Genomic DNA, 27,256 nt, shown 5'->3' on the forward strand with positions numbered 1-27,256 from the left:
GAAAAGTGAAACTTATGAAAATACAGCTAAAAGTCCAAAATCTCATTCACATTTTTCAAGGCCCAGATCGTGATCTCGGTCAGGCTGTGTCAATAAATATTTACTAATTACAAATTATTTTTTCCAGCTGCATCTTTAAAAATGTTTTTGGGTTGCTTTGAGCCCAGTGCTTCCTGACTGTTATAACTCCAAAACCTCTTCTTATAAACTGCTTGAGCTCATTTTAAAATGAATATGGACTGCTTGGCTTACACGTACTCTTATTCCAGTACTTTAAAAAGCTACTTAACAGCATTATATTTAAAGTTAAACTGTAATTCTTCTTCAGATGAGGTAAAGCAGGTTTTAAAAACATCCCTTGGATGGGAATCGCTGCCAAGTTGAAAGGTCAACTGTAACTTGTAATATCGTGTTGCTCAAATCAGAGCTCAAGTTAAACCTGGTTTGATGTGTCAAAGAGCAAAATGAATAAAGGTTTGTAAATGTAGGTTTATTTGAACAAAAACGTCCACAGTTACTGTGATTCTGATAAGGCACTGAATCGAATTTAAACAAATGCCAGCCAAAAAGAAAAGTAATTACACAATAATAATAAAAATAATAATAATAATAACTAAACTGTCAGTTATAGCATGTGCTGCAATTGTTCATTATTGCATCAAAACCATTTAAACTAAAGTTTGTTTTTTTTAACTCTTTACATGTTGACATTTTTACATTTTAAGAGAAGTTTATACAATTTTAACAAAAGTAACATTTCTGGCTTTGTTAAAAAAAAAAAAAAGCAAATTATTTAAATATTATGACACAATAGGATTATAACAAGTTAAATAAAGAGGACACACATGAAAAGTTAGATTACATTTCTACAGGATCTGTGGTCAGTCACTGTCGACAGCACAGCTCTTCAAAATGTCCAAAACCGGTTTGTTGACAGAGTGCTGAGCCCATCTTTTTCTAAACTTTGGCACTTTCAAAGGACTCTTGATCAATAAAGTCTTTATACGTGAATGTCACAACCAAGTCTGAAATTACACAGAGGACTGAGCGTGTTTTCACTGTATCTCTGTAAACACTGAATATGGACGTGGTGATGCTGATTTTAAGTGGTGGATGTACCAGTTTGGGATGAACCTCATTACTTTGGGATAAACCCGCACAGGAGGAAGACGCCTCAGCTTGCTGTAGTGTTCTCAAACAATTTCTAAATAAAAATCAGTTTGCTGTTGGATTTTGCATGGATCTATGATATCCATGCAAAATCTGCAAGAAAGGCTTGCAAAATTTCAATAAAGTGCAGAATTAGGGAGCCAGGAAGTGAATTATATACGTTTAATTAGTGTTTATATAGTGTCTGTTCACAAATCTGTGTTTTTGTTTAGAAACTGATTTTTATATTGGTTTAAATGTTTCTACAGAATTTGGAAACATTTCCTAGCACAGGCTGTACATATTAAGTTTAATCATAGCTTGTGCAAATCATATTATTTTCAGGACTTTGTCCTTTGCATAAAATGCTTAAAAGTGTTCCTGTCACATTACTGTTTATCAGCTATATTGATGCTTTCAGTGTATGTTACAGTATTACTTACATAGTTAAGTTTTTTCCCCCAGAAATGTGGGGTCATGTGTTTATTGTTTTTGTTTTGTTAGGGGGGGGGGACAATGTTTTTATTGGAAGGAGTGTAAATTTTACAATTTTTCTTGCTGACATATTCATCATGTTTGTGATGACAGTGGTCAAGACAGTTTTGAATTGTGGTGAAACAGTTTTCTATGAGTTTTAGGTCACTATATGTCACAGCATCTACGTCTACATTAAATCTAAAGCCGAATGCCACAAGTGTTTTATTTAATCTACATTATCGATGCTGCGTTTTGATAAGCATTCTAAAAAATGAAATGTGGGTTTTTCACTATTTAAGCTGTTTAGCTCAGTTCATTTCTATCCTGCATGATGTGGATGAACAGGAAGTGGAACAGCTCCATGTTGGAAGAGTCCCTGAAAACTGAAATCATGGTTATTATGATCATTGTACCGAAGTTTTGAGATTAAAGCGTCACAGCTATTAGAAGAGATGATCACGAGATCTAGACTCGGGCTGAGAACAAGAATGAAATGAATGAATAAGCACACTAAACATCCTCTGACATGCTGTGAATCGTCTCTATTATCTTCTTCTTCAGCTTCCTCACTTTGTCAGGCGGCGTCTCATTCAGACACTCCTCCACATACCTCAGGAACCCTGCATGTGGGGATGCTGCTTGGGTCTGACATAATGTCCTCATGAGGTCCAGCACCTCGGTGGCGGTCGCCCGGTGGCTCGCGCGCTTGCGTCCAGATACTCTGCTGTCTGTGTGGGAGGAAGATGTGGAAGGGGAGGGGGACGAGGAAGGGGAGGAGTGCTGGGAATCTGGGGGTGTAGGTGAGGGTGGGGCTTTGAGACCCCGCGTGTTCAGCTTGGAGACAGTTTGGTTGGTGGCACGGTAGTGTAAGGGGGGAGGTGGGGCTTGGCTGTCCATGTGGAGGAGACCGGCATCCTGCAGCTGGCAGAAGTGGACGTCCTCGGGCTGCTCATCCTCGTCGCAGGAGTCACAGAGGAACATGAGGTCGCGGTAGTGCTTCCACTTTGGAAGGTAGAAGTCCTCTGAGCCGCATGTTTTGTTGGAGCTCACCGCCTTGTGTTCACGCTGGAAGATGGTTCGCAGGTTCCTGAACTTCGTCTTTATGTCTTCCACTAAAGGATGAGAAACGACAGAGATGCTGTGAGTTCAGATTAAAGGCTCCGTGTGGTGACAACATTAGGCGGCAGGAGCGTTACCTGTGAATGGGACCGTCTCGTTGTCTGACAGGATGCTGCTCAGCGTTTCCAGCAGGCTCTGTCTCAGCAGACGGTTCCTATAACTCTCAGATTTGTGGTTCCACAAACAGCTGTGCTCTGGAACAGAAGAAAAACCATCAATTCTCACATCAAACCTGCTGCGTGCAACTTTTTTAACCATGCATGGCAGTGTCTGAGACGTACAGCGACTCTCTCAGCTGCCTCTAACAGCTGATGACCACTATAACCAAACATGCAGCTCCCAGCACATCCCTACAAACTCCACAGAAGAACAAAAATCTAACATCTCTCTGTTGCAGTGATAGCTATAACAAGCAGAGGGTAAGTCTAAAGGGTAACAAGCATTCATGATGAGTGTTGCCACCTACCGGAGTAAAATGAGATGAGCTGCTGAACTTTGGCCTCGCTCCAGAGGCAGCGGGTGTCAGCGCTCAGTCTGTTGTCTGGCTGAACCGAACTGGCTGTAGAGAAATTTAAAGGGGAGGGGTTGGTACAGGATCTGGTGTCTGGCAGTGAACTGGATGGAGAAGTTGGCAACGTGGAAGTGGCTGATTGGCTGCCTAGTCTGAGGTTATCTGGAGCTGCAGGGAGGAAGATTTGGTACCCAGCGCTTGTCCCGGTTTTGGCGTCACTCTGAGTGGAGCTGGAGGGGGCGGTGCTGAGTTTGATGTTGCTGGTTTGGTTGGAGCTGGAGGAGAAACTGCTCAGGGTGGAGGACGGGGTCTGGTTTCCGTGCTCCCGATCCTTGTCTTCTTGCGGTGTCAGGATCTGCAGATCTTCAGAGCCGTCGTCTTCGTCGCAGGACTCGCAGAGAAAAAGCAGCTGCTGGTAGTGTTTCCATTTGGACACGTAGGGTTTGTCAGACGCCCTGCTCGCCTGGACCGCCTTGAACTCGCGGTTAAAAACAGTCCGTAGGTTCTTGAACTTGCACTTTATGTCTTCAACTGCAAAAACAGCAACACAGAAATCACTTTATGCTGGAAACCTGAAACATTTAGCAGCTCAGAGCTTCTGGAAATTGAAGAACACAAACATGACTTTATCATTTTGGAAAAAAAAAGTTTTTCTTTCATCTTCTCTATTTTAGAATATTCATACAAGTATGCAGACATCTAACTGTATGAAATCACTGCGTGTGTATATTTCAGCTGATGTTAAAATGAAGTAAACATATATAAAGGAACAGTTTCACAAATACAGTGAGCTGAGGAGAGTGATAATTAGTATTTCCCAAAGATTTAGTCTGTGCTTTGGGTGAGTGGTACTCATACTGTTAAATTGCTCCAGTGCAAATCTTTTAATTACAGAGTACTTTGAGACACACAAACTATGGAGAGGTATGATAAGCACAGCTTACAGGGCTATAACTGTTGGGAATGGTGGTCCATTTCAGTAGAGCAAGAGCACATCCTGTGAGCAGCAGAATGGCATTTCCTCTCAATAACGGCAGAGAGTAGGGTCAAAATAACACTATTAAACAAAAAGACCAACATTTTATTTTATTTTTCACAAAGACCGTACTGGTAATGTGTCCAAACTGAAACAAGACAACATTTATATCCTTTAGTTTTTCACCATAGGGTGAAGCTATAACAAAAGTAAACAGCACATTTCTTATAATCAGCACTGACTGGTCGGTTAAGGATTTACAATGGGACGTTCTCTCCTGACGGTGCCACTTTCCAAACATTAACTAGTGGTTAGAAGGATCGTTAAATCACAGCAGAAACCTGCATGGTTGTAAAGGAAGCTGCTGGTAGTTGAAGTTGTCTGACTTTCTGCCATAAAGGTTTATAAGGTGCTGTAGCGTCACTAATGCACACAGAAAGGATTTTTACTACAATCAAATCCTCTAAAATTCCCCAAACTGAACTCTATTGTTGTGACCCCTTCTATCAATAACATGATGGAAATTTCCATAGAGCCTCATTCACTCTTTACCAACTCGGAAAGCCCAATCCAGGAGAGCCATTGAAGGTTTCCAAAGAAATCTTACCAAAATACTGAATGATTCCTTTAAAAGCTTCCAAAATAACTAAACTTATCAAGAGAATGTGAAGAAGCAACTGCCATTCAAAAAAGTGATGTTGAGGAGACATTAGCTGAAGCTGAACTGGGACTGGGCTCTGCTTTCATGTAATACCAGTTTGTACCACAAGATGGGGCAGCCAGTCAAAGTAACCTTTATTTAACCTGTCAAATTTCTTAAAGAGGAAAAGGCAAGGCTGAAAAGAACTACCACACATCAGAAAACAGTACAGCCACCAGTAAAACGCCCCCTAGTGGTGCAAGTTTTAGCCTAAATTCACATACACTAATTAAAAAAAGTAGCTTTAAAGCAGGTGGCTGTTCACCTGGGGGACACAAGCCCTCAAACAGTGTGAGGTATGCAATCAGGTGAATAATCCTGAGTTTGCTCCTTCTGTAAGAAAACAAGAGAAAAAAAGTGAAAAACGGTGATGTTTACCTGAGAACGACACTGTGTGGTCGGACAGCTGGCTCCTCAGAGCCTCCAACAACCTCAGTCTGAGCTGACGGTTGTTGTGGTTTTCAGACTTCTTGTTCCAGAGACAGTTGTGCTCTGTGGAAAAAAACCACACAGGAATCCCGTCAGCTATCAAACTACTCAAAAAGTTACTTAATCTGAGGTTTTTGTCTAAGTATGTACTGCTCTTCACTAAAAACTCATGATTTTGAAGCTGAAAAAGATCTTTTCTTTACCACAATAGAAAGAAATCAGAGCTCGCTCCCTCTCTTCAGTCCAGTAACATTTAATCATGACACTGGAGGGAACACAGGTGGACGAGGAGGAGGCGGATGACGTGGACGGGGTGGGGAGGAAGGAGATGATGAGTCCTGGGGAGGTGAGGACAGGCTGGCCCTCTTCCTGCAGAGCGTTCAGTGGTGACAGCGGCGGTTCGCCGACGGCGGAGTCGTGGTCGTCCTGGTCCCAGCAGCCCTGCAGGAACATGAGCTGATGGTAGTGCTTCCACTGCGGCACAAACTCGTCGTCCGGGTTGCACACCTTACTTGCTTTAACCATTTTGTACTGACGCTGAAAAGTCGTACGGAGGTTCTTGAACTTGTTTTTGATGTCTTCCACTTGGGAAAAAAAACCCCATGTAAATTAGTTAAAGGGTACATCTGACTGTCAAACCTCACACTCGTCAGCTGATGAGCGCACACCGGATCCTGTTTTCTCACTTTTAGAATAGCAATAATTTGAAATAATGGACTTAATATTTTACTAAAAAACTTCAACTAATGACTGAGCCATCAAGAAAGTGGCCAAGAAAGAGGCCACAGAGACTCACACAGAAGCTTGAATGGGATTACCCTCAGCCCAGTGCTACAAAGCGAGCTCAACATACCCACTGACAAGCAGCATAAGCGGTTACACAAAGCTGGTTAACAACTTGTTAAGTTAACCCAGGGCTTCCCCTGTGTGTACAAATGAAAGGGGTGTTGGCAGTACCTGACCACAATTACTGATAAGTGTACTGGCAACAGAGCAGCTGATTTTTCAAAGTAAGATGAAACTTGTACTATGAGAAGATATGAAGAGGTTAAACACACAAAACAGACTGAAAGAAACAGCAGTGTGTGCGAGAGAGGAAAAGCATGATACAGTAATTTTGTATTAATGGTCTGTACTTAAAGTGCTTTGATCAGTAAGACTGGAAAAGAGCAGCTATCTGACACCATGTTTAAATGGTTTCATTTTTCAGCTGCAGTTCAACAGCCAGGATAAACAATAAATATAAAAACAGAATAAACTCGGCATGTACAAACAGCTGTCAAAGCTGTCACATGTCAAAAATAGTTTTGTCAAAAATCATCTAGCCTTTTTTATTCTTTTCAGATGCTGCCAGCACCACCCTTTCATGAGAACGATAAAGCCGGTGTTAACTTATCGAATTGATAACCACCTTTGTTACTGCTCTGCCTGATTGCTGTTGTTAGGATAAGTGAAGCCAGATAACCAAAATATATCCTGGGTATTGCTGAGCTTGCTTCCTAGTACTGGGCACAGAAATTCCCCTGCTAGCCATTAATGAGAATGCAGGTTTAAGGTTTTACTTTTATTACACACGGTCTATGAATTTGACAGATTTGGTTTATTTTTCTGCTGATTTACCTGTGAATGGGACTGGAGGTGGGAGAGTTGACAGCAGGATCCTCAGTGTTTCCAGGGTTTTCCATCGCAGCTGCCGGTTCTTATAACCGTCGGACTTGTGGTTCCACAGACAGCTGTGCTCTGAGAAATGAAACAAAGAAGATATAGCTAAAATAACCGCAGCTTCAAAGGGTCTAGAGTGTGATAAACTAGAATAAAATCAAAACAAACTTGTACTGTTAGTGCGCCTCTGTCTAAGGGGCCAAACCGGGCTAGAAAAATGTAAAACAACATTTGCAAGGTTCAAAAATTGTAATTTTTCCTTTAATTTGGCACCTATCCCAGTAACATACACATCAGTGTTGCTGTCATTTTCATCACTGTGGTTGTTGTTTAGCACTTGTGGTGCTATCTAGTCTCTATTAAAGTTAATTGTTTTTCTTTGGCCATGTTATATACATGATAACAGTATTTTAAAGATATTCCTATGTGGAAAACTGTGGGAACATCTGGAGACATTATTCATTACTTCAAGGATATTTCATTCACCAATTTAATTATTCGAACAACCTATAATTATTAACAGCTACACACTGATTAGTAACTGTCCATTTTTTAAATATGTTTAAAGCTGTTATTCACTATGATAAACGCTACAGATCTAAAAAAAAAAAAAAGAAAAAGAACACTGGAGTAATGTTAGATACAGATTAAATATAAAAGTCTGCTCTACTCATTTAAATTAAATCAATTGGCTAAAATTATGTTTTTATGTCTTTTTTTTAATTGAATTGTGCAGAAAACAGCTCAGAAAAACATGCAGAGAACTGATTTTTTTCAGCCGATTTCAGTCGAAAACCAGCTAACTTGACTTCAGTTGCCGGTCGCCATTGCTCGTCTCTCTCTGCTGTCGCTCATTGCTAACAGCCGTTGGTCTCGTCCAGCAACCGTTGCCCGCAAATGTTGCAGCTTCCGACACATCAACGAAAAGGGCAACTTTTAAAAACGTCTTTACACGCGGTGTGAAAAGAGTCTGCCACGGAGACTGCCACTTACTGGAGAAAAACGCTATAAGCGCCCTCTCTTTCTCCTCCGTCCAGTACCTCTCCGGAGTGAAGCTGAACGGGGACACCTCCATGTTTGATGTTGCCGTTTGCTCCTTCTTCTACGCGGCTGCACCGTCACGTGACACAGAATCCGAGCGCCGATTGGACGATTTCTGGAGATTCTTGAATAAATAGCCATATTGCCCGGTAGAGGTCGCTGTCGGTTAGTGTTGTTTTTCTTCAACAAACAAAAACACTATTTTATGTATTTTATGTATTTATTTTTCAAGTCTATTTAAAAATTGCTGAGCTTAGTGATTAAAATCAAGATGACTGACTTTTTAAAAATAATTTAAATACATTTATAGTAATTTTTTTATAACTCTTTAAAAGTAACATTAAAAGGTAAAGTTAAATTAAAATATTAATTAATTCTCACCTTATAGCAAAGGCACCCAAACACTAAAAACTGCCAATAACCATAGAGCTTAAATATGGTGGAAGCCTGAACAATATAGCTTAAAAAAGAAATCAAACTGAAAAATTATTACATATGGTAAATGGCCTGTATTTATATAGCGCTTTCTAGTCCCTAAGGACCCCAAAGCGCTTTACATATCTAGTCATTCACCCATTCACACACACATTCACACACTGGCGATGGCAAGCTACATTGTAGCCACAGCCACCCTGGGGCGCACTGACAGAGGCGAGGTTGCCGGACATTGGCGCCACCGGGCCCTCTGACCACCACCAGTAGGCAACGGGTGAAGTGTCTTGCCCAAGGACACAACGACCAAGACTGTCCGAGCCGGGGCTCGAACTGGCAACCTTCCGATTACAAGGCGAACTCCCAACTCTTGAGCCACGGTCGCCCCCATAGACGCTCAAATCACATTGGAGAAAAATTGGGAAAAAAAGGATAAAAGGACGTGGACAAAAAAGGTGCATATGATAAAAACCCCCCAAAAAGGCTCAATTAAATAGAATTAAATTGAATAAAATAGAAAAATGAGCTCAGTAAGTAAAATAAGTAAAATAAATTCCAAACTGCTGTTGTACTCTTAACAGCTGACTACAATAATATTAAAAATAGCTCATGTAACTATTAAATCTATTAAATCACTGGTCTGGAAACTCATTAGACATCGTCTGCATTTCATGATATGGAAAATACAAAGTATTTGACTATGAAACAACAGCTAATAACAGCAGGAAAAATGCATTTCAACAGAGTTCCAGAGCTCTGAGTGTTATTTGAAGGAGTGAACTTCACTGTGGGCCCAGTTGTGGCATACAGAGCCACTGCAGGAGGGGCACAGTCAACCAGGCGAAATATCCAGTCATTTAAAAAGAAATTTTAAAATGATGAGCTGCAGCTGATTGGGGCAAAGAGAAGCAGTTATATGGCTCTTGGGAAAACAAATAACAGCTGGTGTGAGTATGGAGAAAGGACTCAGAAGCAAAGTGTTGTTGAACTGCTTTTATTTCCAATAACCAACGACTGGCTCGTACGCTTCCAGACAAGACGATAGACAATGTGTATTTACAGCGTACGACCGATGTACACATGTCCTGTCCATGTACAATATTTACACTGTAGAGTCAGCTGGACTGCTGGTGAAGGAACTGAGTGTATGCAGTGGAGGATCAAATTAAACCTCAGTTTGTTCACATACACACTAATATCCTGGCTAGGATCTGGGCTCTGTGTGTACTTGAAACTCAGTCACCGTGAAATGAGGTTTAGAGTTCATTTAATGAAGAAGGCTAAAAAAAAAATAGCAGATAAGGTAACTTTTATCCAGCACCATTTTATTTTATTAAGGTGGACCTATTCTGCTTTTCTGTTGTTCCAAGTGACGAATGTTTATAATAAATAAAGCCAAAGTTTCAAACATTGAGGTCAGTGTATGTACAAGTTCAAACGGCTCTAAGTGTTTGGTACAGATGTTTTTTTCTGCTCTTCGCTCTGTATGATGTCAAAGAGAGGGTCCTTATACGGTTATCAGCACAGAAGCCCCACCCACGTGCTGGTCAAGTCTTTGTTAGTGAGGGGGAGCCAATCAGAAAAAGGCTGGCTCAAAGACCTTGGTAAAAATAAAAAAAAATGATTGGACTTCCCAATAAGATTTAGCCATAAGTTTGGCTAAGATTTAAAGTAAAAGATCCACTTAGCTGCACAAAGGCCCCGTATAAGATAAACAGGAACTATTTTGACCCTTGAATCATCAAAGCTGAAGTTGAAGAGTAATACATACAGAGCTGGAAATAAGTAGAACAGGCTCAGGTAAAATAGATGCTTCATGGTCTAAAAATGACCAAATATGTGCTTAATGGGAAAGTTCGAGTTTCATCTGTTTCACACTTGATGCCATGAGTAGAAGAAAATACTTATCCTTGCAATCTAAAAATATTTCAGCTTTAACAAAAAAATATGTTTGATGCCAATAAGCTGACTTTCTCCTGTAGAATGTGGACATTAGCCAGAAATGGAAGACAAGCTTATTGTTAGCCGAGACAGAACAAAAAAAAAAAATAGGAGCAAGGACTTCCTGGTAAATTTTAACTCCACTCCAGGTACTGGTTGTACTCCACTTCCTAACTTCTGCTGTTTTGGGTGAAAATTTGTGCCTTTTTGTGTGTGTGTGTGTGTGTGTGTGTGGGGGGGTACGCATAAGAATGACTGGTCTGCAGTGGTTAAGGCAAAAACTCTGTTTTACTTATCTTAACAGGAGGTACTTTCCTGTTAATTTTAAGTTTCAGTAAATTAAAACCTGATGTGTTTTGGGTTTTTTTTGTTTCTTTTGCAGAAAGTCAAAACCTGTTTGGTGGGTGAAACTGAGTTTCACATAAATACTGATCATTGGGATACTAGTGTGCAGGTAAATATACTCAGGTGTAAGAAAGAGAAAATGGACTGGGCGTCCGTGTGACCTGAATGAATTTAAAAATGACTGTTGGTCTTGTATAACAGTTTAGCTGCGTAGTCGAACCCCCCCCACCCCCATCCCACTGAGCTACCACACAACCACAACAAGCAAGCCAATCCCACAGTTCAGTGACAATATGTACAAACCATAATATCATTCACATGTACATTTACATTTTAAGGTCATAAAGCCGGTCACTATGTACACTCTGTGCCATTTATACACTTAAACTCCTCAGCATACGTTGGAAATCTTCTCTAAAGCTCTTGTAGAATCGCTCTCCGGTGCTTCAAGTATAAGTTCATTCACAGGAATTATCACTGCTGCCAGGGGAAACACATACACGTCGTGTCGGCAGTATTTTTGCAAGTTAAAAGTAAAACTTGCATGAAAATACAGCGAGGCTAAAGCACCCAGTTGAAGAGAAGAAGACAGGCAAAGACACTGGGTGGCCACAGGTACAGCCGTGTGAGGATGTTCCCACTGCCAGCAGCCAGCAGCACTTTTATAAAGTGACTTTGAAAGATAAAAAAATAAAACACAAGTGATGGAAGATAAGAAAAACAAGGTTGATTGTGAGGTAGAGTCACAAACTGGTACACTAAAGTGGGAAAAATAAAAGTAAAATCTATGTGGTGAAGAGGCTCTGTTGAGAATAAAAAGTTTTTAAAAAATTATCTGCATCTCTTGGATCGCCTGAGCTTTAGTTTTGCTCTGGTTTACATTTAAAGAAAGAAAGAAAGAAAAAGATTAAATTGATATTTCAGGTGGTTGAGTCGTCTCTCAGCTTGTCACATTCACACCTCAGTTAGCACTCTTAGTTCATAGCAAGTAAGGTACTGTACAATTAAAAAAATTTAAAAATAGCATTACCTGTAACTAAAAAAAGAAACCTTAACAACAACAACAATAAAAAGAGAGAGTATAAATCAACACAGATGTTTTGGCTGCCTTAAATACGATGCAGACGTGTTTCTTTTATACAAGAACCAGAGAAAAAACACAGCGTCAGAATGATACAGCTAAAAGGTAAAAACACCTTTTCTTAAAGATTAAAGATGAACAAAAACCCTTCAGTGAAAACCTCAAATATACTTTCTGTTAAAGTGGGCGGATCCCTAAGCCAGCCACGCCTCCTTCGCCATTAAAAAAAAACAAAAAACCCCAAAAAACTACACAAAACTTGGTCCCTTCTCTTGTTTCCTGTCAGGCAACTAAATCGTCTTTGATTCCTCTCTCCGATCGCATGATGACATCTTGTTTGCAGCTCTTTGACGAATCATTACCTCACTGGTCACATGATGTCACAGATCTGTGAATAAAAATGTTAGTCCCACCTGCCAGCAAATAGCTTCCTCCAGCCAATCAGTAAAAGTACACTTAGTTCTGCCGGATGGCAAAAAAAATGTGTTCTTTGTTACAAAGCGTCACTCGATCAAACCACGCCTTTAGCCCCGCCCTCCACCTGTCCATCAAACGATGCTGTCGTGTAGCAGCGGCTCAAAGTCCGCGTCGCAGGCTGCGGGCGGGCTCTCCTCATCGCTGCCTGGCAGCGGCGTGTTGATGTGGACACCGGCCAGCGAGGACATGGACTCTTTGCTGTCTGGGTGGGGCTTGTCGTTGAGGGACAGCTGGGAGGAAGAGGAGGAGCAGGAGGTTTTCTCAGGGATGAAGAGAGCGACGAGGAAAGCGATGACCACGGTGCATGCCCCTAACAGGAAGGGCGGGCCTGGGATTAGCGCTCGCTAGGAGAAAGGGAGAAAAAGAAAGCTAATTTCAACAACAAAGCACATTTAAGTGTAGTTAATTAGTGACATGAGGATGGAGTCACCTGCTAATTTTAAGCCTATAATAGCCAATCGTGTGAATTACAAAAAAACAAAAATCACTGTACAATTGGTATGAAGGGAGACACTATCCTTACAGACCAAAACCACTTCTCTGTAGCAGGCTGTAAACTTGTTTATTTTTGCTGTAAAGTTGCATTTTGCAAGCAGCCTCAAGTGGCCATTAGAGGAACTGCAGTTTCTGGCACATTCAATTTACAGCCCTCAAGACTTCTCTTTGGCTTGTGTTACTTTTAAATTGTTGTGGAAAACACATCTAGAAACAATCACTCACTCCATGACATCACTGGAACCTAAATAAAGGTTCAATAGGAAGAAAATGTCTTTATTTATTTTAAATAGCTGTATGGAATTAAGTTCCCTCATCCCGCTAACTTATGCACTTTTCCTGTGAATGTTGAAGATGACCACATCCCAGTTTTAAAGCCCCAACTTTGTAAGATGAGTAAGGTCATTTTCTCATTGGCTTCTTTGCTTCTTTGCAGACTTCTTATTGGGACCATAGAAGGCTCACCCTGTTGGCTACTAAAGATAATGCTGATTTAAGGCACTATAGCACAGAGCTGGAAGCCATAACTGTTCCAAAAGGGACAGCCTTCTCCACTAGTACCTACTTGACTTGACTGTTCTCAGTTTTGGTGACAAAGATAGAGAAAGTCGAGGAGATGGTGTACCTGTTGCTCTGTCTATGGCTTTTTGTCAGACTCAGGGACCACAGTGCTGGTTTTTTAACAGCCATTTACCTTGTTGCCAGGTTTCAAAAATGCTGGTTTTGAATTTTTTTCCAGAAGTCGCTAGTAGTAGTAGTAGGCAGGCACTAGCGAAAAAGAGGCATTATTCTCAGGAATGGAGTGCATGCTGTACCTCAGTGGGACTGTGCAGTGGCAGGGGGTCGATGTTGTAGTCTCCCTGGATGGGGTCCATGGAGTTAAACTCGACGTTGAAGAGAAAGAAGATGAATCCGTACAGGGCTGGGCCGAGGCCGTTACACAGACCTCTGATGCCTGTGATCATCCCCTGGACCACGCCTGCAACAGAGCGGAAGAAGAAAGGTCATGAAGGCGCAGCAATGCAAGAGTTATTTTACTTCCTCGTTAAGTAACAAAAACTACAATCTGAAACATCTATTACACAACAGTGACCTACTGAAGTGAAAGAGGACAGATTTTATTTGTCACCTTGTTTATCGGGATCAGCAGACTGTGACACCAAAGCAGAAACTGCTGGGAAGGTGATGGAGGACATCGCTGCTACAGCACCAGCAGCCCACATCATCCTGTTGCAAATATACATATTTACACTTGGTTAAAGATGTGCATATCTGGTCTTTTTGTGAGTTGGAACTTAAAGCAAATACCAAAATGGAGTGTAAATAATTGCCTGCTACACAAGCACACACTCAGGAACTCTCACCATGGCTCTGATCCAAAGCCGTACCAGGCCAGCTGAAGGATCTGGAAGCCCAAACCTAACAGAACAGTGTTTTTAGTACCCAGAGTTCTCATCAGCAGAGTGAGGAAGAGAGTCTGTGGGCAAAGAGGAGACGGGAATTTACAATTATTTAACAGTTCACTAGAATTTATTAACATCTCTTATCGCAATAAGCAGTATAAGTATAAAGTCAACAGAGAACAAGCCACCCAAGTGTGTATGTTAACTATCAGCCTAAATATTTACTGATGCACTGCTTATGAGGGCAAGTTGTTCTTGTTTCTGGAAACTAAAATAAAACAGCGATCTGTAACAGGTTTTTTCAATTATATCCTAATGTGTGTGTAAAATAGGCTTACATTTAAAAGGGGTAATAAATAGCCTCTAATATGTTGGTTACCTGAGCTACAATGGACAGAATGCCCACAACTCCTATAAAAACAGCGAGGGTTGTTGAGGAGAAGTTTATGACCTGGAAAGAGACAAGAAATAATTTTTATTGATACTATATAAGACAACATAATTTTGTTCCACATTTTTAATTGATAAAACAAGAGAATTGCAGCTCAACATGGGCCAAATGGGTAGTAAATTAATTCTGAACATATAGTTAAGATCAAAGAGTTGCAGGAAATCAGCAACTTCCAGCAACAAAAGGAGAAATAACCACTGCCGATGCAAAGTGGACAGGTCAGCTCTCAGGTGAGCAACTACTACCAACACAGCAAGACAAATCTGATGATTAGAGTTGTGATTCAAGACCTGAGTGGGTTGCAGATGGTTTTCAGATTTAAAAATGGGATATGGCTGCATGTAAGAGTTACACAATGAAATAAACTCATGAGCAAATTACATGTGGATGGACTTCCGGCATTTGACTTGAATTTTGCAAGATGATCTGACAAAAATCTAGTTCTTATAAAGTACTATGTTCAGAGTACATGTTTGGAATGATTCCAGTATAAAAACCTAAGCTTCATGCTCTGCCAAGAGCTCTACTTAATAAATAAGATGATATCATCTGCATAAAAACTAACATTGCAATGTTCAGTTGAAAAGCTGATATTTCTGTACAGAGGAAATTGCAAAGGCCCTAATATTGATCTTTGAGGAAGACCTTATCAGTTCTGGACAAGTTATGCACAAATCTATGATTCATTAATTTTGTCTTACCTATATATGTTTGTACTCTATGAATTCATTTATGACTCCCTCAGAACATGAAGGTCTAGCTGACTTAGAAAAGTAATTCACACAACTTTCAACTAACTACTACTAATACTGATTATGTTTATTTTTGCAGTTTGGTCATTATTTACAATTTTCCAAAATACCATTAGCCATAAAGTCTCAGAATTAGAATTAAATGCATAAAATAAGACATAAAATATACATAAAGAAAACCTATTCTTACAGGTGTTATCCAATCCTATCTTCTTCATTCATTAAAAACTTCCATCCTTGCTGGATGTCATCACTTATAGTCTGATTTCTTGAAACTGGATTTCAGTGAATTTCTAACAGATCAGTTGTGCCTATTCTGGCATCCTCCTCAGACACTATTGTTCCAGTTTCTTCAGTCAGGTTTTCTCCTGGTTTTTTTGGCTTAGCGTGTGGTTTTCTGTCTTATATCGCCACCTCTTTCTCAATTTCACCTCAAGGTAAACATGTCTCACTATAAAGAGACATGTAAGTGTGCAGATTGCACGTCGAGTTTCCACGAGCTCACTGATTTAAAATAATTCACTAATATATGCACGGTAGTATAAACAAAAATGGCCAGTGTGAAAGGTTTATGAATCTGTCAGTTACTTTGCACATATACTTAGTTTTTGCACAGGGTAAGAACATTTTGACACACATGTTGGTGAATGAGGAACATTTAATGTAACGACAGACACAAAAGAACAGCTGACCTTTGATGCAGCAATGTGATCCGTGCCTTAAGTGTTTCACGCTACAGCTAATGACCCTGTCTGCTGTGTGACTGTTGGTACATTCGTGGTAATAGTATCCTTAACAACATCAATACCAGCATTAACGCTAATATTCTTGGAAAATGAGTGCATCAGGTGGCTCACCTGTCTCAGGTAAAGGAAAAAGCTGGAGTACTGTCCGGCCTCAGGTAGGTAAGACAGGAACACGGTGATACAGATCAGTAAGACTGTGGAGTCCTGACCCACCTTCCTCAGAGACTGAAGGAGAGAGAGAAAGAAAGAGAGAGGGACAGAGAGACAGGAAATACAACACCGACACTGTCAGATGATCAGTTAGTTTTCAGTTAGTGTCTGGGATTCAAAGGGTCAATGTTACAGGCTCTGACGTGCAAATGACTAGCATCTCATTTCTCTTTATTCTCCCCCCCTTAGCAGAAATGAGCTGTCATGCATTATATAATGTTATAGCATCGTTAAATTATTAAAATAAAGTTACTGCATTGAGGAACATTGAGGTGCCTTCGCCCACGTCTCCACTTTACATACTGTGTCCAAAAACAGAGAAGAGAGTCAAATCACTGAGGAAAGGCTTCATGCAGCTACAAAATAGACCAGAGTAATCTGATTTGAGCTCATTATTCAACCAGCTAATCAAATATGGTTCTGTAAACGATTAGTTACTGACAGCAAATGGGTCGGCATGCTCCCAGGAAATGGGTGTCCCCCAGCTGCTGAGCCTCATCTTGTCGGGCAAAGACTCGGGCACGGCGAGCAGGATGAAGCAGATGTCAGCCAGAGCGATCAGCGTGGCCACCAGAACCACCAGACTGTCCCCGTACCAGGCGGAAAGGTACGCTCCGATGGCCGGGCTCGTGACCAGGCTGGCTGCAAAGGTGGCCGACACCTGAAGGGATGAATTTCAACAGAACACAGCTCAGGTATTTTTCTGTCCTGACTCATGTCTGCACACAGACTGATCTGTCAGTTTCTTTTCGTGTAAGATTCAGTGTCAGGAATTCAATACCATCAACAGTTTATCTGTCTGCCTGATGCACCGTTTGATTTTAGGGGTGTACATTAGGACTCCTTACCAGACCGTAGGCTGTACTCCTCTCTCTCTCATCCGTAACATCGGCAACGTAGGCGAAGATGACTGAGAAAGTCACGGAGAAAGCTCCAGACATGGAGATCATGGCAAAGTACCACCTGGACGAAGTGAAAAATAGCTTCAGTTTCAAGAAGACTGATACGAGAATTTAAACTTCTCTGACTCTCTAAATGACTGAAATCCAGCTGTGAATTGATTTTTGACAGGCACACTGAAATATTTCATTAAAACATTTATGTTCAGTTTATGTTCAAGTGCATAATACTGTATACATTTTAAACTCAATATCAACTAGTTTGAACTCTTCATGTCTCAGTTTAATCAACAATATTACTTAAGATTCTAACTCACATTTCAATTGCTTGAAATCTTGCTATTTCAACTATTCATTTGTGTTAGCTCAGAAGGCAAATGCTAGCCATACTTTCCGATGTAACCTTTTTTAGTCATAATATTGTTGCAACAGAGAATATTTGAGTCCTACCAGGGGCTGAGCCTCATCAGAGGGATTGGAGCACAGGTGAAGAAGACGGTGACCAAAAGGAAGGACCGCCTGCCCCATACGTCTGACAACGCACCAATCAGAGGCGCAGACATGAATGACAGCAGACCCTAGAAAGGCGGAGTCAGTGATAAAAAATGTTTAAAAAAGTTTCAGCAACAATGAAATATATCTGTGTGGTCATGCCATGCTCGATTGATCTTTTATTCATGATCAGTTTTCTGTCATTATTACTTCTCATGCCTAAAGTCTAGATATCATTAAAAAATGACCCTTTTCATTGTATTTTCCTAAATCACTGTTACACCCACTTAATCTGTATAGCATCAACAGAATGAGTCAGTTTCTTACCTTCACGCCCTGAATGAGTCCGTTCATCAGGAATGTGTGCTGGGGAAATGTTTCATGCAAAACCTACGAGAAAAGGTACAACACCATCACGGATGAAACAGTATGAAGAAGGTACAGAATGTACGCAGTTAGAGCTGGAAGGTTTTGGACAACTTTCACAATTTTTCATTAAAAACTATTAAAAATAAAACAATCAAGCCACTGGAAATACGACTCTGTGTATAAAAATAACAGTAATTTCTCAATGGCTATTGCAAAGTTTTTTTAACCCCTCAAATTAAAGCTTACAATCTATACTTCATTCACACACTGACATATTTAATTTCCAAAGTTTAAAATTTAACTCATCTTGATCTGCAACATATATGCTATTTATGTCCTTTGGAACACAAAGGACTAAGATACACCTGCTGATCTTACAAACAATCACAGCCAAATTTCCCAGATTAAGGTTTAAGTCTAGTCGGAAACTTAAAGAAAGATTCAGTGGAGATCTCCACTGAAAATATTTATGGTCTAGGATTGCGAAACACACATAATCAAAACAAATAAAATTACTCTGCTATTCTTTTACAATATTTAGCTTTGTATTATTTTAATGCTTTCAAATGCATGTAGATGAGATTTGTTAATACAAAATCACTACTTTTCCTAATGCTTTACATTTTGCCTTCAAAAACCTACATTTACAAAACCAACCCCTCTTCCAGAGAACAGAATAAAGACTGGATTACTACCAAAGGGTTCATTTTGGTTGTAATAGGGGTTTTGTCCCATATTGATGTAAAATAACCATATACTGCCAGTCAGACTTGAGAAGGACAATCCAATAATATAGATTTTTCATCATCTTCTTCTAACTATAAACAATATAGCTCAGTCTTAATTCAGTAAGTGCTAAATCCATTGTAAAGTGCAAAGCAGACCTGGAAAAACGGACTAACAGTGAACAGGACACTGACACCATCTCTGCAATGATGCTGCCTACACAGCATGACTAATCTTTAATGTCATTATTTCTTGTTCAGTCTTATTCACACGGAGGCTTTGAATGAACCGAGGTAGCTATATAGATGTTAATGTAAAAACCAATCGGTGTTACTCACAGTGAGCATGGGTGTGGTGAGTAAACCCCAGGAGAAAAACTCCAGGAAGATCACCACCACGGCATGATACACGCTGGGCCTGCCGATGCCCTGCTGGAGCTGAAACAAAAGAGAAACAACACAGGCATGTGTCATATGATCACGAATGGATTTTAAGGTGGTATTTCAGCAGGACTTTAAACAATCATCCATCGAGTTTTAATGGTTTCCCTTCGTTCCAGGCTCTTATTTTGTGTTTTTTGGTACAAAAATCAAGTTTCACAGACCTGGTTACCTGCCATTTTTGTGTCTCAACATGACATTATCATCATCGCATGGTAATGTTGTTGAGAGCGGGGACTGTTTCCAAAATTGTCCCCTGGGGTCTGACATCTAAGATTTGCGAGTGAATACTGAAATTATTGACACACCAAGTCAGAATTTATGTGCAAAATATTTGCAAAAATTCATGAAAAATCTTTTGTTTCTTCTTGCGTTCCAGAGCTAAAACTTCACATGATGAAAAAGTGATTCTTGAGTCTTCCAAAATTAGGTTTTACTAATAAATCCGTGTCTACTTAATGAGGTTGCAACATGCCGCTGAGAGACAGCAGCCTACGTTTGTCATCTTTTCTCCACCTACCTGGTACCCCTCTTATTTAGCGAATTATGTGAGCCATCACCACAGGTTGAGGCCACCATTACAACAAATGCCACCAGATAAAGGTGAACCACTGGAACACAAACGAATCTTCGTCGCACTCATACGAACCAAAGATTTTGCGTTCCTGCAAACAAATAACAGCGTTACAATCCTTTGTCAAACACAGTACCAGCCGCTGTCATTTCCTTCTTGCTTCGCCACGGCTGCATGGCCAGAAGAATGAGAAGCAAATCATCATTGTCGTCGTTAAAGCTTTGACCAGCGTGACTATGAACCAGACTTGGTGTGAGGCAAGATTTATGTTTGTTTTTAACTGAATTTCAGTGTTTTAGAAGCATAAACCGAGGTAATGGTTTTGTGGGAGGGATAAACACATAGGGTTAAACCTTTTATGGCAGACAGGTAAAACTGCAGTCTGAACTGAACCCATTTTCTACCACGTTTTATAGATGATTAAAACACAGCGAGTATTAAAACTGGAGCACAGCACATGAAGTGATTACCAGCCGGCTGACACAGATACACAGGATTTAGGTGGCAAATTGGACCATTTTCTATATTTAGTTTGACTAAAAGCAGGTTTCACTAACACAGATTTAAACCACTTAGATTATGCATTACTCTTGGCTGTCCTTCTGTACAAATCATTTTCATAAGAGCAGGAGTGATATGGAAAAGATTTCTTTATGACCAAATACAAACTTCTTCTTTAGTGACTCCATAAAATGACATGATAAAGAAATTATATTTGCATAATTTAAAATTATGGGTAATAACTTCTTTTGTTTTGTTTTGTTTTTTTGCAGGAATTAGCCCATTGGTGTGGCAGATGGTGTGGGAAATAAATGCTTCTAATTACCACACTAACATGTAAATCATGGTTCTCTGTTTTTTTAGTGTTTGTGCACAAAATATTGGAAATATTACAAAACTGCAAACCCCATATCCCCCATGTCTTATGTTTATTTAAATGTTGTTGTATTTCATTTATATTATGGTGTTAAAATCATACTGGAATACTCCAAATACATAACTCATTTAATAATTCTTTTAGTTTCTATTTTTCTAGTATTATTGAAACAAATAAAATTAATTTCTAAGTAGTAAGAGGAGACAATTGTCTACATAAATGTAATGTTTGTAAAATTTGTGTTTTTAAAAAAAAATTATAAACAGAAATGAATGAAAACTATAAATAATGACACTAGAACATGTCAGAAAAGTTGTCATATATAACAGAAAGATCAAAGCTTTTATAAACATAAAAAAAGTGCTCATAAATAAAATACTGCAACCCCACTCCGTCATTTTGGTGCTAAAACAGCTTTAATGTCTTCTATTTTTAGACTTAAGTCACTGCTTTACCCTCACGTCCAAACTAGTTTCTGTCTGAAAAACATCCTAAGTTCAGTCAACAGCACCACAACTATTAAAATAAAAATTTTTTGGCTGTATGGATAAAAGAAACTCAGAGATTTGTTTTACATAAAGTGAATCTATGTGTCTCTATGATCAGGTCCGACTGAGAGATGAACAAATCCTGAACAGAACAAATCTCTGTTCAGGACTTTTTAAAGCTGAGGTGCAACAAATGCTACACAAACGAGAAGAAATGGAGGGTCCCTTGAAATCTATTTTCAGTTGTGAATTTACCCCCTACTGCCCTTCCTGATTCCACTGATAAACATCTCCAAATTTTGCCTGGAAAAGCTTCATAGTTAAGTATTAGTTAAGTATTAGATGATGATTTTTAAATCAAGTCTTATTAAATATGCTGTACAGTTCTTCTTTTTCTACTTTATGAAAATTGATGAAGGGGTAGATGTGACCTTAACCCTAAACAGTGACCTGTTGGATATTAAGAAGGTAAATGATTAAATAGAGGACTCTATGGGTAAGAGACACTTTGGCGTATCTCTGGGATTAGAATAAACATTTGACATTTTTGCTTCAGCCTAACTGCAACTGTAAATTACAGAGAAAACAACCTAATTTTAATAATGATTTATTAAACTAATATTTCTAAATATTCTAGAACTCTCCCATATCTGATGTAAGAGAAATTAAAAAATGATATCAGTATGATTCCATTTTAAGATCGACGTCCTCTCCATTAACTGCACCCTGCTCTGCAACCTTTGAAAAAATGACCTTGGCTTGCGTTTCGATGGAGACCTCCTGGATGCTCCAGAGACCACAGAAAGTACTATTATGGCTCTCTCCACATTACTATAGATAGAGGTTTTAAAATAACTGCTCAAAGATGGTTGCTGAGTGGGAAGACTTGCTTCTAGAAGGTCGCTGGAAGCTTATGAATTTTTTAAAATGTCAGCAGTGAAAGCAAATAACTGAAATATGTCATGCTCTGCTCAGAGGTTACCACTGCAGTTAATAAGAAGAACAATAATGTTAAGTGTGATGATGCATTCACAACAGATGTGAAGCCAAGTTTTCGCGAGATTATCCCGCAGACTGTTGAGTCTCATGATGCCATCAACAATCAGATATGCAGCAAGCTTACTGTCACCATCTCAATGCAGCTGGAACTGAATGGTTCAACTCCATTTTTATAGAAAGAAATAGGAGAAGGCTTGGAGAAAATTGAGCAAAAACTCTTATGATTTTATGGTAAATTCTGCATGACATAAACCATAAACTGTCTGATCAAACAATAACTAAATATGAATCTAATGCTGAGCCCAGCTTTTTGGACTTGCCTGGACTTTGTCAGCGTCCTGAAGTGATAAAAGGTCCAGTTTGAGGCTTTGCTTGCAGAAAGATCTCTGCTGAAGCCAAAGCACATTTACTCCATATTGCTGTATTATTACACAACGCACTTAACCACCTACCTGAGCGTTACACAGTGGGGCTGTGTTTTTACAGATTCACTAGAGAGGTTGTAATGCATGTACCCAGATGAGCTGCAAAGCTGCCACTAGTGCTGTTGGCCTAAAGGCATTTTCAGGCAGTTTATACTAGACATGCATTAACTATGAACCGTACAACCATGCTTTCACCTTTCGCTACAATTAAATATTAAGTGACGCTTTCAAACTGCATCTGCTGACTACATTAACAAACAACCCATTACTAAAAAAGCTATTGGTCAGTTACCGTTACAGCTCATTACTAAAGAGCACACCCCAAAACCCTGACCTTTCTTATCATTGCTTCTCAAATATTGTCATTTTATCAAATTTCATCACTATTTTCTGTGTAATCATAAAAATGCAGGAGGTGTGCCCAAAATGAAGCCAGACAATGTAAATGGGTAAAACAGTTAATAGTTATAAACAGAGTTATACTCTGGGATTACTTCAACAGTTACAGTATCATGGAGCTGTGTTTTGTGCCTGAGGTTTGACTTTTTGTATTAATATCTGGATTCCTGCGTATTTGAGTTTCTTTTGAGTTTTGTATTCTTTTTATGTATCAAATATTTCCTAATTGGTTTCTTTATGATTATATTCTCACTTTAGTCTTTAGGTTTGATTAGTTTTAGTCTTGCTACCTTTGTTTATCTAGTTCCTGTTGTGATTTAAGTTAAATATAAAATCCCGCCTCTCCTGTTCCCCCCATATCTTATTGTTAGGCTCTGTCACTGGTGTTCCTCTTTTATTTTGGTAGTCTTTATCTTTTGTATTTAGTTTTACTTCCTCTGTTATCATTGATTAGTTTCAGCTGTCTTCTGTTACCCAGGTGTTTCCCCTTGATTGGCCCCAGTGTGTCGCGTGAACATATAAGCATCAGTTTCTTTTTGTCCTTTGTCATATTGTCCGCTGTATTGTTTGCTCTAACAGACACTTTGCTGATGACCTCATGGTCTTAGTGGCGAGTTTTAAGTTTTATTTAATAGAACAAGATGTTCTTTTGGTAGATTTTGGTCACTTTCAGAGAGAAAGAGATCATAAAGCTACATATGCTTCAGACTATAGTTACCACATGTTTAATGTCACTTAACCTCCTCACTTGTTTTTCTTGGAAGGGCAATATAAGCCTCTTACCAATTTAGTTTTCCATTGAACTGTAATTGTAGCAAATTATGGATGGATTTTGTATGTTCCCCAGGAATGTGTTACCTAATGCTTGCACTAGCATAAAATCAGTTAGGTATGGGTATTTTGCAGACATTTTAAGTGACAAACATGACACTTCAAATAATCCGAAATTGAAACAACTACGAAAATTTAATTTGGAGCAAATTCAGCAAAATATGTAAGTAAATTAGTAGACAAGTGTTCTAACCAATCAAATTTTAGTTCACTGAGACAATGACTTAAAATAACTAAACAACTAGGTGCCCTGAGGCAATTGAAGATGGCAGCTGATTTGCAACACTTGTCTCTAGAAGGTCTCTGGGTCATTTTTGAGAGAAGAAAATCATAGAGGACTGACTCTGTTTGCTCCATCTCTCCAAAACTTGGGAATTTCTTTGCGTTATGTCTCCCACAACCGCTCCCGTTGATGCCAGTGGTTCCACCTTTGGACTCAGCAATTTTATTATTTTTTTTGAATTTTTGAGTAAGGAAGCAGGGATGCACCGCTTTATTGGCTAAAAATTGGCTTTGTTGACTGCTGTCAGCTTATAGGAAAAATAATTAGTATCAAGTTTTTGTACCACATATTTTGGATTCAACTTAATCAACTTGATAGTGATTATTCAAAGATACTGATTATTAACAAGGTTAGGATTACGACAGTTATTAATTATAACAAAGACTTCTTTGTCTTACTCTGGAATAAACAACAAAAAACCCAATAAACTAACAACAAATTCTCTCTCATGACAAAACCGTCATTTTAAACAACCCATTAATGAAGCAATCTTAGCTAATCTTGTGCACATATATATTTAGTCCTTTTAGTGATTTCCACTGAGAAGCAATTTAATCATTCAGCTTGTTAAATATGAGAAAATAGTGGAAAATTATATTGTCAATTATAGGTGACGCATTCAAGCGAAAAGCTTAAATCAAAAATATTTCCAATTAATGGTACCAGTTTAAATTAAATTAAATCAGTTTAAATGAAATCCTTAAATCCTTTAAATCCTTTATTATTGTCTATTTTTGTTTGTGTTCAGAGATACTTTGGTGATAAACCACTAAAAAACATATTTATGAGGATCGCTTTGTTTGCCTGAGGTAAATAATAACAAACAAATTGTAGTGTGAAATATCTGTAAAGGCAGATGCTTTCCCTTTAAGGCAGAGGTCCTTGTGGCCTCTCAGTACTCTTAATTTTGGCACACCGTGATCACCATACATCAAACAATTATTCCCATTGATTAAACTTTAATCACCTGGCCTGGAAAATATCAGAAAACAGTGAACATGCTGTCGTCACAGGTGATGTATTTACGCCCCAAACAATACTACTGCAGTTTTATTCCTGGTTTATTATTGTCTTAAATATTCTCATCAGATTTCTCCCAGATGTCTTCTTTCCCTACTAAATCTGAAGATATTCATTTCACCGAGGAAGAAAAGCAGCAAGTCTCAGAAAATGTTTCACACTTGCGTCACAATCACTGGTGGTGATGGTGGGGGTCTTCAGCTTCTGTAAATGTCTGACTCGTCTTCATGAGGGATGTTAAAATGGACGCTGAGGCTGCGGAGCGATGAGTCTGCAGTGTGCGCCCTCCCCGGGTGAATTTCACGCAGGGAGCTGTTATGTAACAGCTGATGGATCCGTCCTGACCACAGCAGCATCGCACTAAGCTGCAGCTGTCTGTGTGCCACATTAAACCTGTCCTGTCCTCTCCCCGTTACTGCGCACTCACCTCCAGCCATTTTGGACCAGACCTGCTCTGTCACGGCTGATTATTATTATTAATATTATTATTGCTATTATTATTTTAAAATAACAGCACTGTCACTACTCAAACGTCCCATTTTTGCCTTTTTCTCCTTTTACATTTGTTACGTTTTAGGTTTTTAATCATTTGAACAGTAAACACAGTAAAGTATAAACGATTTAAGCAGAAATTTCCACGTTTTGTTGGCATTTTGCTGTGAAAAGAACTAAAAACAATCTTCTTTTTAAAGCCGCACTGATTTGATAAACCAGCCTTACGTCATGTGTTTAATTCCCTGTTATGTCATAAACATACAGCCCTTTAATTGTTTATTTATTTGCCGAGAATTGAGTCTTATTATGGTTGCGTGGGTGATTGAACTGGACTGAATGTACGTCACACGTCATTTATAAATATTGATTATCAATATCTAAAAACACCTGCTGGACAAACAGAGCTGTGCGTTTATAAATGAGAAATAAAATACAAGTAAAAATGGCGGGTCGTGCACCCACCCCAGCTCCGTCCTTCATGATGATCTTCTTGACCAACAGCACTCGGCCGGTGGCTGCCGCCGGTTCCCCCGCCGTCTCTTCGCACCTGCCGCGGGTCACGAAGCATCCGTGCCGCGTGGATATCCGCGGTTCTCCGGGCGCTTCCAGGATGTCTCCTTAATGAGTCCCCAAGCAGAAGCTAAAACTGAGCTAACGGAGGATAACGATTACAGAAACGGTGACCGGTAATATCCACAGCACCTCTTTCTCTGGATCCTCCGTTCTCTTCAGCACCGAAACGTCCGCAGCAGCTCGGAGACGACGTCAAGCTACACTTAACATGCAGAGGACTTCCGGATGGTGCTCTTTTCACAATAAAAGCCGAACATAGTCACGTCATTCCATAGACTGTATATAAAAGATTGAGCAGCAACTGTAATGACATAAAGTTCGCATTTTGGAGCCTAAACAGTTCAGATATTTTCCATCACAAGTACAGGGAAAGTTAACAGTTTACATTTCAACAGTACGGCTCAGTTTTCCTACCATTACCTTTTCAGTAATACAGTATCATAATGGATTACTGTACTAACTATAGTTACAACTATGTTGTTACTCTCATATCAAAGAAGAAAAAAAATGCTCTTCAGTCGAGTGGCTGCAAACTCAGCATCAAAGAAGGGTTACTGAGGCACTATGTCTTTTGGTAACGTTTATCTTGGAGCATATCAACTCATAAGTCACCCACAGCCAGTCACAGTTAAATACCAGGCCTGGGTTTGCAGTCAGCCAACTTCTATGACAAAGTAATTACCCCTAGAGACTGCTAGAATTAAAAAGGCAAGGGGCATACATTTCTAAACAATTATACACAAACTAAACTGAAGTGTTTGAAAAATATTAGAGCAATAATACAAAAGAAAAAACCCCCCAAACAAACCTAGATTTATACTACATCCCAATAAAATAAGCCGCAATTCAACAATTAAAATGGACATACTCATGTACAGTACAGAAAAGCAATAAGCAATTGTGTTTTCCTAGCTAATATCTAAAACACAGGACAGAGTTAGCTACTACAAAGAGAAAATTAACATTAAC

General features: G+C 39.4%; 2 protein-coding genes across 3 annotated transcripts; both read right to left on the bottom strand.

The window, feature by feature from the left end:
• Window positions 1–469: 469 nt before the first annotated feature.
• Window positions 470–8,173, bottom strand: LOC102077037 (uncharacterized). Its single transcript, XM_013268543.3, has 7 exons — window positions 8,017–8,173; window positions 6,982–7,101; window positions 5,565–5,945; window positions 5,311–5,424; window positions 3,212–3,787; window positions 2,823–2,939; window positions 470–2,738 (listed from the first exon to the last, which is right to left on the bottom strand). Exons 1-7 carry the CDS (start codon window positions 8,096–8,098, stop codon window positions 2,137–2,139), a joined length of 1,992 nt encoding a protein of 663 aa, XP_013123997.1. The 5' UTR covers window positions 8,099–8,173; the 3' UTR covers window positions 470–2,136.
• A 1,301-nt stretch (window positions 8,174–9,474) lies between these two features.
• On the bottom strand, window positions 9,475–26,490 carry mfsd14ba (major facilitator superfamily domain containing 14Ba). Of its 2 annotated transcripts, none has more exons than XM_005470505.4 (12): window positions 26,177–26,490; window positions 19,222–19,320; window positions 18,116–18,178; window positions 17,747–17,874; window positions 17,246–17,360; window positions 16,840–17,058; window positions 16,299–16,412; window positions 14,618–14,689; window positions 14,200–14,312; window positions 13,965–14,062; window positions 13,651–13,814; window positions 9,475–12,684 (listed from the first exon to the last, which is right to left on the bottom strand). In XM_005470505.4, the coding sequence occupies exons 1-12, from the start codon at window positions 26,192–26,194 to the stop codon at window positions 12,412–12,414; spliced, it is 1,476 nt and encodes a 491-aa protein (XP_005470562.1). In that variant the 5' UTR covers window positions 26,195–26,490; the 3' UTR covers window positions 9,475–12,411. The 2 variants fall into 2 exon arrangements, with proteins under 2 accessions (XP_005470562.1, XP_005470563.1); XM_005470506.4 differs by lacking the exon at window positions 26,177–26,490 and adding an exon at window positions 19,844–26,158.
• Between the last annotated feature and the right edge of the window lie 766 nt (window positions 26,491–27,256).

Source organism: Oreochromis niloticus, linkage group LG7 (genome assembly GCF_001858045.2).
Source record: "Oreochromis niloticus isolate F11D_XX linkage group LG7, O_niloticus_UMD_NMBU, whole genome shotgun sequence".
NCBI classification, from domain to species: Eukaryota; Metazoa; Chordata; class Actinopteri; order Cichliformes; family Cichlidae; genus Oreochromis; species Oreochromis niloticus.